General features: G+C 39.9%; 1 protein-coding gene across 1 annotated transcript; it reads right to left on the reverse strand.

Moving 5' to 3' along the window:
- Positions 1–812: 812 nt before the first annotated feature.
- On the reverse strand, positions 813–11,609 carry LOC111476726 (chaperone protein ClpD, chloroplastic-like). The gene is made up of 12 exons (XM_023120516.1): positions 10,645–11,609; positions 5,893–6,056; positions 5,556–5,785; positions 4,229–4,337; positions 4,004–4,134; positions 3,104–3,205; positions 2,740–3,021; positions 2,563–2,663; positions 2,180–2,474; positions 1,701–1,934; positions 1,394–1,630; positions 813–1,252 (listed from the first exon to the last, which is right to left on the reverse strand). Exons 1-12 carry the CDS (start codon positions 11,316–11,318, stop codon positions 974–976), a joined length of 2,838 nt encoding a protein of 945 aa, XP_022976284.1. The 5' UTR covers positions 11,319–11,609; the 3' UTR covers positions 813–973.
- Positions 11,610–12,279: the final 670 nt, after the last annotated feature.

Below are 12,279 nucleotides of genomic sequence, written 5' to 3' on the forward strand. Positions count from 1 at the left end.
AACCCAAACCGAATATTTTTCGGTTTCAGAAAATTATCCCAATCCAACTCGAAAATGCTAACTCAACCCAATCCAACCCCTATGATTCGAGTTGGGTTGGTTCGGGTTATTGGGTTCAATGTACATCCATACTATTAGATTTACTCTTATCCATCGAGTTAATATTAGATTTACTATTATCAATTTATGTCATATCATTAGTGGTTAGTAAAAATTTCAAAATTTTACTCAAAATTAGTTAATTAGACGCATCTAAAATCGTAAATGAATAAAAAAATTTAAACATCCAGTCTTGCTCTATTAACAACAACGAGCCCTCCACAATAACATGAACCCTCGTGATTCTATTTTAATTCACTCAAAAAATCTCGTAAAAATGGAGGTAATTATCTTCGTTCATATGTAATAGATTCAATATGAAACCTCAATTGCACGTACATCAAAATCAACTGTTTTATCTCTAACAATGTTCAAACTTTCAATGCAACAACCCAAACCCACCACTAATAGATAGTGTCCTCTTTGGGCTTTCCGTTTCGAACTTCCCCTCAAGGTTTTTAAAATGTGTTTTTTTAGGAAAAGAATTTCACACCCTTATAAAAAATGTTTCGTTATAACCAACATGGGATCTCACAATCCACACCCTTATAAAGAATATGTCGTTATCCTCCCAACCAACGTGGGATCTCATAATCCACCCTCCTTCAACTACTGGCAGTAGGCTTTGGCTGTTACATTCAGATATCTATCAAATAGGTTTCGCTTCCTATCACTTCTAGCAAGGACATAAGTAACATTCAGAAACGTGGAAAGCTTTAAAAGTCTATGAAGTTGCTGTTATTTTCTATATTCGACCGAAAAAAGACAAATACAGTCATTATTGGTCGTATGTATACTCTTTTCAAAGAATATTTGTCGAAAACTCGACATAGCTATACATTAAATATACGAAACTATACAATTCGATCCTAAATCATTGGTAGACTTGGTTTTTTACAAAGGGGTTCCCTGTAGGATCCAAATCAACAACAAAAGTATCACCAGGCTTTGGATCACCATAAAGGAATGCCTCACTTAAAGGGTCTTCAACTATCAAGGTAACGGCTCTCCTAAGAGGCCTAGCACCATAAGCTTGGTCATACCCTACTTGGCATATGAGATCCTTTACTGACTCTGATAACTCTAGACCCATCCCAAGCGACATGAGCCTATCCTTTACTTCTTGAAGCATCAGGTTTAAGATCTCAAGCATCTAATGTGAAACAATGCAAACCAATCGTATGAAAAACTAAATCAGTGTCTCAATGAGTTCAATCCAGGTTTGCATTTAGGTGAAGACGAGAGAGGTCGAGCCGTAGTTATTTCGAAACAAAAAAGAACAAACCGGACTAACCTGAGCCTTTTGAAGGGGTTGGAACACGACTATCTCGTCTATCCGATTCAGCAACTCAGGACGAAAATACCCCTTGAGTTCCTCTATCACAAGAGATTTCATTCCTGCATATGAACTAGATGACTCGTCTTCTGAAGTAAAGAAACCGATGGAGTGATGTCTACCCTTTATGATTGAAGTCGAACCGATGTTTGATGTCATTACTATCAATGCGTTCTTAAACGACACTCTCCGTCCCTGTCGGTCCCGATTTGAAATGTAAGACAGTAAAAAACAGCACTAATCTTGGAGTACAATGAGCACGAACCTGAGAATCTGTAAGGTGTCCGTCTTCAAACAACTGGAGGACGATGTTGTAAACATCTGGATGAGCTTTCTCTATCTCGTCGAGCAATACAACTGTAAATGGCTTCCTTCTAATTGCTTCTGTTAATGTTCCGCCGTCTCCATAGCCGAGATATCCTGGAGGTGATCCGATTAGTTTACTCACAGAATGCCGCTCCATATATTCGCTCATGTCCAGTCTTAGCATAGCTGCTTCCTGCACGAATGTTATGTTTAGTGTCGAAATGCAAAATAGACGTTGTCAGTAATATTCAACGGCTAGCGTAAACTCTGCACGCAATTAAGTCACAGAACATACGGTGGAGGACGAGTTTATGAGGGGTTTGAGTTCAACATGTAGGGGTGGCGTTCAAACTTCTAATCTTTCGGTTACAGAAAAAGTGACAATCAAACAATATATGTGTAGAGGGCTGTAAATAATGATAATAATGAAGGTATTACCGAACCGAAGTAGCACCTAGCCAGAACTTTAGTTAGCTCGGTCTTGCCAACTCCAGTAGGGCCACAAAAAAGTAGAACTGCTAAAGGTCGGTCGGGATCCTTAAGCCCAACCCGAGACCGTTTAACAGCTCGAGAAATTGCAGAAATAGCCTCATCTTGCCCGACAACTTGCTTTTTGAGCTGTTCGTCGAGACCCATCAGAAGAACGCTCTCATCAACCGTTAGCTGCTGAACTGGGATGCCTGACCAAAGAGAAGTAACTGCTGCGACATCATCCGGTCCGACCACCACAGGTCTGGAACAAATAACAGAATGAATCAATACTCTTTTTAAAAAAATTGTTTGGGCCAACAAATAACATTTTTCATATTGAAGTTTCATACTCAAAATTATCTGACATCGAAGATAAAGTCGACTCCACGATGTTATTCCCAGAAGAATCCAAGCTTTGTACTTCACCATCTTTGAGTTTATTGGCCAGATTCTGTTCATAGCGGAAGAAGAGATATCAATAATGATCACAGATTTGAGCAATAATATCAAATATGCAAAAACAATACCATTTCATGCATAGCCTGAATGGCCTTAATTTCTTGCCAATACTCATCCTGTGATTTAGAGAGTATAGAAGTCTGCAATTCTTTTCTCTTCTTAAAGGCTTCCATACGAGCTCTACTACCTGCTTCGTCGATGAGATCGATAGCCTTATCCGGAAGATACCTATCACTTATGTATCTTGCAGACAGATATACAGCAGCGTTTATCGCTTCAAATGTAAACCTGCAGTTGTGGTGAGCCTCGTACTTCTCACGAATGCTCAGCAACATTCGCACTGCATTATCCTATATTTAGGATCCTATCTCATTAAACATTGAAAAATGAATGGTTTGTGCATAACATACAATTAAGAAATGGAAAAATTACCTGGCTTGGCTCCTCGATCAGCACAGGCTGGAATCGTCGCGCTAATGCTTTATCAGTCTCAAATTTCTTTCTGTATTCACCAATTGTGGTGGAAGCAATACACTGCCAGCAATGAAATAGTTATGCACCAAAAATGACTTGAGTGGACGACGGATATAACGCACACGCGGAGAGAACAGAAATATGATTCTTGATTGGCCTAAGTAAATGATCAAGAGATTGACATAAAAATTCAAATACAAAAGCATTTCTAAGAGAAAACAATTTGAACTTAGTCCATTTTGTCACTCATTGTGAGATTCTACGTCGGTAGGGGAGGAGAACGAAACATTCTTTATAAGGGTGTGGAAACCTCTTCCTAGAAGATGCATTTTAAAACCTTGAGAGAAAGCCCGAAAAGGAAAGTCTTAAGAGGACAATATCTCCTAACAGTGGACTTTGATGGTTACAAATGGTATCGGAGCCAGACCCCAGACGATGTGCCAGTGAGGAGGTTAAGACCCAAAAGTTGGTGGACACGAGGAGGTGTGCCTGTGAGATTCCACATCGATTGGGGAGGAGAACGAAACATTCTTTATAAGGGTGTGGAAACCTCTCCCTAGCAAACACGTTTTAAAAACTTCATCTCAAGGGAAAGCCCAAAGAAGACAATATCTGCTAGCGTGGACTTGGGCTGTTACACTAATATACGGTTAATGAAGGACAAAACACATGCAAATACTCATACTACTTAATCACAATATCAATTATGGCAAAGCCAATACTATCATCTGAGCGAGTTATGTAAAAACTAATACATGACATAGTATACATTATTTCCAAGCAGTAAAAGCTAAGCATAGTTCACAAGATCATTTAGGCACTTCAACATGATAACCGTTAAAAATTAAGTGAAGATACCTGCAGTTTTCCTCTCCCAAGTGACGGTTTCAATAAATTAGCGAAGTTAAGACCAGACCCTTTACTTCCACCTCCAGCTGCGCCAAGCTCAGCAAGTGAATGGACTTCATCAATGAAAAGGATAATATTGCCTGCAAGCCAACCGTAACATAGATGTGTAAACTTTCAAATGTTTTGCCGGTTATCCATAAAAAAAAATTTAAAAATGTTACACTAAGCCTCGACCTGATTCTGTTATCTCGTTAATTAGTGCAGTAACACGTGCCTCCAATTCTCCCCTTTCCTTTGCACCAGATACGAGTAGTCCAATATCCAATGACATTACTTGTTTGTTCTGTGGATAAAATGTTGTTTTGTTTCAATAAGATAAAGAGATAAATCATATGAACAATAGAGAAAACAAGCCATACATACCTTCTTAGAATTGCAAACAAAAAATCACTTAGAATTACACCATTTAACGCTCAAGCTCATCGCTAGCAGATATTGACCTCTTTGGGCTTTCCCTTTCAGGCTTCCCCTCAAAGTTTTTAAAATGTGTCTGCTAGGGAGAGGTTTCCACACCCTTATAAAGTGTGTTTCGTTCTCCTCAACCAATGTGAGATCTCACAATCCCCCCCCCCCCCCCCCCCCCCCCCCCCCCCCCCCCCCCCCCCCCCCCCCCCCCCCCCCCCCCCCCCCCCCCCCCCCCCCCCCCCCCCCCCCCCCCCCCCCCCCCCCCCCCCCCCCCCCCCCCCCCCCCCCCCCCCCCCCCCCCCCTTCGGAGTCCAGCGTCCTCACTGGCACTCATTCCTTTTTCCAATCGATGTGGCACCCCCACCAAATCCAACCTCCTCCGGGGCCTAGCATCCTTGCTGACACATCGCCTCATATCCACTCCCCTTCAGGGCTCAACCTCCTCGCTGGCACACGTCCGGTGTCTGGCTCTGATACTATTTGTAACGCCCAAGCCCACCACTAGCAAATATTGTCCTCTTTGGGCTTTCCCTTTCAGACTTCCCCTCAAGGTTTTTAAAACGCGTCTGCTAAGGAGAGGTTTTCACACTCTTATAAAGGGTGTTTCGTTCTCCTCCTCAACTGATGTGGGATCTCACAACAAAACTTAAATTTTCCGTTCTATATGGTGTACTTCGCCAGAAATTTCTGTAACCGCAATGTTTTGTTGATTTTGACCAACTGGAATCCTTGTTTGTAAGGCTATTTTGTTTGTTTGGACACACCTAATCTCCCCTGTAATTTCATTTGCTCCATTAAAAGTATTGTTTTCTATCAAAAACAGAGGTTCGATTCATGAACGAACAACGTGCAAGCAGGGGAAAAACCTATCGAACCTTGATTTGTAATCCTATTCCTTGCCCCAAGAAACACAAAATAGAATTAAATAGAGAAAATGTTGGATAATTTGGCAGACTACCATCTCTTATCATGACTCCAACACAAAACAAGACCACAAAACACAGAAGCATCAAACCAAATCAAAGCTGAATGTAAACGTCAGAAGCGAATATGTGAAAATAACCGTAAAATAGCAAGCAGCGATTAAAAATCGTACCAACAGTACGAACGGAGCATCTGCTTGAGCAATACTGAGAGCCAACCCTTCAGCAATTGCTGTCTTTCCTACTCCACTCTCGCCAATAAGAATGGGGCTATTTTTTGTTCTGCGACAAAGGATCTCCACGACTCGTTTAACTTCAGAATCTCGACCAAAAATAGGGTCGATGAATCCTTCACTAGCACGAGCAGTAAGATCCACACAGAACTGAGCCAAAGCACTATTCTCTGACACAATTATTAAAAAAAAAAAAAAAATTGAACACCTCTTTTCCATTGGTCAAATTCAAAACAAAAAAAATAAAACACATATATTCAACATCATAACGTATTACCTTTTTCTTTTTGAGAGGGTTTTATACGAAGAACTTTTCTAGAAGCCGATTTCTTAGGCACCCATTGTTGCAATGCACTAGATGGCTCTCTACCATCTTTGGCAAGCTCCCCCTTAAGCCTAGATATTGCTGCATCTACCAACTGAGTAACATTTACCCCTAAGCTGAAATCATTTCAAGATAACAGCCTATTCAATAGCAGTTAGGCACACGTATCTAAATTATGGTTGAAAAGAAATCAAAGAATTTTCAAAGACAAGCTCCTTTGTTGCTCAGATCGTTTTAAATTAGCTCGCTTAATGACTCCGTCACCAATTTTTACATGATATCTATCTTAATGGGCATGCATTTATTGTTCCCTTGTAATTGTTTGTTATTTTTTTAAGATTTTTCTTTTGTTTCACTCATCTCTAGAGTTTGTATCTTTTGAGAATTAGTCTATTTTCATTAATTTAACAAAAAGTTGCATTTCTTGTTTTAAAAAAATCTTCTGCACAATTGCTGAAGTTTTTACATAATGTTGATTATAGAATTGCAATCCAAATCTCCTCCAAAAACCTCTAAAAATCTCTAAATTCCCCTATATCTTCTTTCGAGCCATAAAAGCCACGAAATTATGAAAATTAGTCCCTTGCCAAAGGGCAACCTTATTATGAAAAGGAAAATTAACGAATGCCTCCTCCACAGTCCACCATACTCATACACCCTCTTGGCAAGGTCAAACCAGAACCAAAGGTATCCAAGAGTACGGCCCAAAGCTTCACGATAAAGCATCGCTTCCAAAGCACATGATCTAAATCCTCACTGCTTCGTTTTCTCTACCGAGCCCGTAGGCTGTCTTTTTTAGCTCCTCTTTTAATATAGTGTTCTCACTTATAAACCTAAAAGAAAAGAAAATTCTCCACTGCTTTCTGCACAATGCAACACTAGAATCCAAAGCCATAGAAGATCTTTGAACAAAGTTCGCATTATATGTCCTACGAAATTTTAACATCCTAGGGATATGGGTCTTTCGTAAATGGAGGTAGATGGTGTTTGTGCGGGGGAAGAAGTAGAATTCTTCTTTCGACTTATTTTGAATAATTGTAAAGCTCAAACAGAGAGAACCTTAATACATCTAGGTTAAAGTACTCAAGACTATATTGAAAATTTTTAAGTATCATCTTCATTGATGTTTATGATTATTTATACAAGTTGTATAATAATCATTGCTACATCAATGGAACCAAGACTCAATCATGGAGGATCATCCTCTCCTAAAACAAAGTAAATAACTTAAAATAGAAATGAAAGTGGAGTTCCTATAACTATTGCTACATCAATACAGTCATGACTCAATCATGGAGGATCATCCTCCTAAAACAAGGGAAATAACTAAAAATAAAAATGAAGGTGGAGGACTTCTTATAGTACGGACACTGGGAAAAAAAAAAAACAGCATAAAGAAAAATTCAACCAATGGGTTCCATACGCGAATGCTTCTTTCTACCATGAGTGTAACGTGTGTACATTTATAGTGGCATTGTATCAAACTTCCCGACCTCAAAGAAAGCTTCTCCTCAAACTTGAATTATGGAAATCGTTTGGTCGTATCTTGAACATTTCCCAAGAGGCATCAGCTGGTGAAGAGTGGCTCCAGTGTATCAAAACTTCTGACTATCTAGCTTTAAATTGATGGTCCAAAATAGCAAGTGGTTGAGGAGGGTCAGGGGCTGGAATTGGAGGAAGTTTTGGATTATGATTGACATTGCCTTCATGGAATGGTTTGTGTGTGGAAACGTAGAACACTGGATGTAATTTTGATTCGGTTGGTAAGTTTAACTTATAGGTCATAGAACAAATTCGTTCTAATACCTCAAAAGGCTCGGAGAATTTTGCGGCAAGCTTTTGATTTTTCCAAGAAGCTAACAAAGACGGGCGATATGGTTGAAGATGCAGCAGGACCTTGTCTCCAATATTGAACTCAAATGGTCGGTGCGATATGTGCAATTGATCATATCGATCCTTCTTTCTATTCTGAGCTTCCTAAAGGCTGTCTTTAAGGATTTACTGCATGGAATCTCTTTTTCGAAGAATGACATTGATACAATGTCACTACAAGTGTACACATGTTACACTCATGGAAAAAAGAACCAATCGCGTATGTATGGAAGCCATTGGTTGAATTTTTCTTATGTAGTTTTTTTTTCAGTTTCCTTATTGTAAGGAGGAATTCTCCACCAACATTTCTATTTTTAGTTATTTCCCTTGTTTTAGGAGAATGGTCCTCCATGATTGAGTCATGCATTGATGTAGTAATGGTTGTAAGGACTCCACTTTCATTTCTATTTTTAGTTATTTCCTTTGTTTAAGGAGGTTAATCCTCCATGATTGAATCATGGTTCCATTGATGTAGTAATGGTTATTACACAACTTGTATAAATAGTCATAAACATCAATAAAGATGGTACCTAAAAATTTTCAATTTAGTCAAATTTAATCTTGAGTACTTTTAACTCAGAGGTATTAAGGTTCCCTCCAATTGAGCCAAACAATTATTTAAAATAGGTCGAAAGAAGAATTCTACTTCTTCCCCCACACAATATCGTCTATCTCCACTTATGATAGACTCATAACTCGATCGCAGACTTGGGCACGTAACAATTTGGTATTAGAGCCAACAATATGGGTGAGTCTATACAAGAACCATTTACCAAACTCTTCAAGTTACTCTTATCTTAAGAACAGGCCAATCAAGCGCGTAATGAGAAGGTTAAATAGCTTCATGCCAAATTGGATGTCATGTCCCTTGACTTGGAATCCACAAAGAAGTCAGGTTGACTTCTTCAAGTGCTGAAAGTCGAGCAAAAACAAGGAGAGATAAGGGGATTTCTAGGGCACCATTTCTGAAAATGATGGAAGAAACTTGATAGAACCCAAATTCATGAAACTTGACTTCCCTCGCTTCAATGGGCTGGAGGACCCCTTGGGTTGGATTAGCTATTGTCAACACTTTTTCCACATCAATCGACACCCGAGGAAGAAAGAGCTTAGCCTCTTATCACTTAGAGGAATTGCTCAACTATGGTATTTACAGATGGTACAGGATATTCCACATCCCACCTCGATAGTGTTTGCCCACCAATGCAATTTGCGGTTTGAACCTCCCATCCGAAGCAATATATTGGGGGAGCTCGCTAAGCTAAAAACAAACGGGTTCAGTGGAAGAGTACCAAAAAAAATTCTAAGTGTTGGTTTCAAGAGCTGGAATTTTAACTCAAAATCAAAAGATTCAGTTGTATATTAGCGGATTGCAAGAGTCTATATCAATTGAGGTGGAGCTCCACCAGCCACAGGACTTGGTAACCGCAATGAGTATGTCTCATTTGTACGAAAAGAATATATATCCCAAGGCCACCACCAACCAAGATAACAAACACAATTCACCAATTTTTGATACCCGCACCAACTGTTTGATAAAACGACTCACTAGAGAAGAAATGGAAGAAAGGGTTGTGCTTCAATTGCGATGAGACATTTGTGCGAGGCCCTCAATTCAAGAAACTATTTTGGATCGACTTGGAAGAAGAGAACGAACCATACGAGAAAATGGGCAAGAACTATCACCAGAGATATCTCTCCATGGAGGTAAAAACATATTCCCCTCCACTCCAAAAGAAAATGGTATGATCAATGAACTGCTAAGGAGTAAGATGAATTTTACCATCACCATTAAAGATCTTTTGGCTTTCCAAATGACAGCTTGGTTTAAAGAACGGTGCCCTAGACATCCTACTTGAGCCATCTAGAGGCAAAAATATTCCCCTAAGTTTTCCATCAATAAAGATAAAATATACGGCAGAAGACATACAATTCCATATCCAAAACCTCTAAACCAAGCCCATTTTTCAAAGCACCTTATCCAAAATGTTCCAATCTACAAGATCAAAGGTCTTTTCAATTCCCACAATTGCCTTATTTCTCCTTGGTAAGCCACAATTTCCTCATTGCACGCATATGAACACTTCATCTAATATTTATACCGATCTCCCAATTACAAAGTTCTTTGAATGATATTGTCCTCTTTGGGTTTTACCTTTTGAGCTTCCCCTCAAGGTTTTAAAACGCGTCTGTTAGGGAGAGGTTTTTACACCCTTATAAAGAAGTGGGATCTCACAATCCACCCCCTTTCAGGGCCCAGCATCCTCGCTGGCACTCGTTCCCCTCTCAAATCGATGTGAGGTTTTCACACCCTAATAAAAAATGCTTCGTTCCCCTCTCTAACCGACGTGGGATCTCACAATTCACTCCCCTTCGGGACCCAACATCCTTGTTGACACTCGTTCCCTTCTCCAATCAATGTGAGATCTCTCATTGTTCCCTTGATCACTAGACTGATCTCAAATCTTAACTCTCTTCACCAACAGCATCAAATTGAATCTACTATTAGTCCAAGGATGCAAACACCTCATCAATGGAGGTGTATATGTCAAGTGGTCCACCCAAAAATATCTGCTCCGCTAATGAAACTAATTGGATTGCCTCACTAAAACTCACTAAAAACATCAGAAGCAAACCGCAAAAAACAATAAACATGAACAAGAACAACAGTAACTTCTGATATTAAAAAAACAGACATAATGGAAAACAATTCAGACCACGAACAGACAAAGGCAGCCGATTTCTTCAAGTTCATGAGATAAAAGGAGCTGAGAAATCCACCATGGTTATGCAAAATGGTCTAGTGAGAGAAATGAATATAATGAACAATACCTCCTCAAAATCAACTCTATGTTTCCATCATCATCAGCAGCAAGTAAAGCAATGGAGAGGTGTTCAGGTCCAACGAAATGATGGCCCATTTTCTTGGAATACTCAACAGCTGAATCAAACACCCGCTTGGTGCCGACAGAAAAAGGAACATGAGGCGTAACAGCCGCACTATCAACACTCATATCCGCTTCCGCATCGTTGCTATGCCAAATGCCGCGAACAGCCTCACGTGCCTCATGTAGTGTTAGACCCGAATTCAAAAAACCGCCAGGAGACTGATTATGATATTCCTCAGCAATCAAACCCAGAAGAAGATGTTGGGTGAAAACCAAACCATTCAAAAGGGCCTTCGCTTCTCTCTGCGAGAAGATCACAGCCTTTACCGCTCGTTCGGTGAACCGCTCAAAAATGGCGGAAATGATCGGAATCCTCAGCCGCCTCTTCCGCCGAGGTTTACCGCTGATGAAACCATTTGGCGAACGAAATGATGTGAGAAAAGAAGGGAAAAACGAGAACACGAGATTGGAAGATGGGAATCCATTGATTTGCCGTCCAGATAAATGAGAAATCGATAGAACACTCAACGAACAAGTGGAAGAAGAAACAGATGGCGGCGATATCAATCGATTGCAGCCATGAACATGGATCAAATTGGAAGATGGGGTCGCTGGCATTCTTGTTCGAAAAAAATCTGAAACTCCCACTAGAAATCCCGATCCCAAATTCTCAGAGGAAATGCTTCATGAATCAACAGAAAGAATCGAAGAATTGCGCAGATGAAAGAGAGGAACAAGCGAGGAATTGCAGACGAATTGCACAGCAAGTCAATGGGGGAATTAGCCAACCGGCCATGCTGATAAAGACCCGTTTGATGAACGCATACTTTTTCAACGCCGACGGGGAGGACTCGGCCTCGATACTGTGCCATATTCAGACGCACTCCGTAAGAATTCAGTGCCAGTGATTTGTCTTTTACAACAAACTTTTTAATATCAAAAAGACGTTCGTTTTGCGGCTCATACTTTGACCCAAGTTCGGGCAAAATCACGCAGCTAGATTTGAAATGCCTCAAAATCATGTCGTCATTTGTACTATCTGAAGTTATATGTTATTTAAATTGTTGTGTTGTTTTTCTTGCTTGCTAACTTATAACATTACTTTCAACCTTGCTTGCAAAATCTCTCGTGACTCCTATTTTTTAGAACCTTATTCTCAAAACAGAGGCAAAGCCTTGAGTATATGACGTTCCGCAAAAGGCGACCCAAATTTTAGTTGACTGACTCACTCAGTGGTGAGAGTGAGTGCCACACAGTCACCAGCAAATCTCTCGAGACAATACGATTGTGACACCTTGCATGCTTTGATTGTCGTGCTCTCTGCTTAGTTAACCATAAGTATTATTGCAATATGTATTCAAATCCCATATAGCTAGTTGTATAGACACCATATGTCTCAATGTCTCCAAATGTTAGATGTTGAGCGGTAGTATCAGGACACTTTGAGTTGATGGTAGATTTGTATACGTCTATCAGAGCCAATACACACACAATAGCCGGGTGGAAAGGCAATGAAAAATTGAATCAAGAAATAATGTTTTTGTTGTTATAAATACTGTGCTCGTATGTGGATGAGGTA

This window comes from Cucurbita maxima, unplaced genomic scaffold (genome assembly GCF_002738345.1).
Source record: "Cucurbita maxima cultivar Rimu unplaced genomic scaffold, Cmax_1.0 Cma_Scf00003, whole genome shotgun sequence".
Classification (NCBI taxonomy): Eukaryota; Viridiplantae; Streptophyta; class Magnoliopsida; order Cucurbitales; family Cucurbitaceae; genus Cucurbita; species Cucurbita maxima.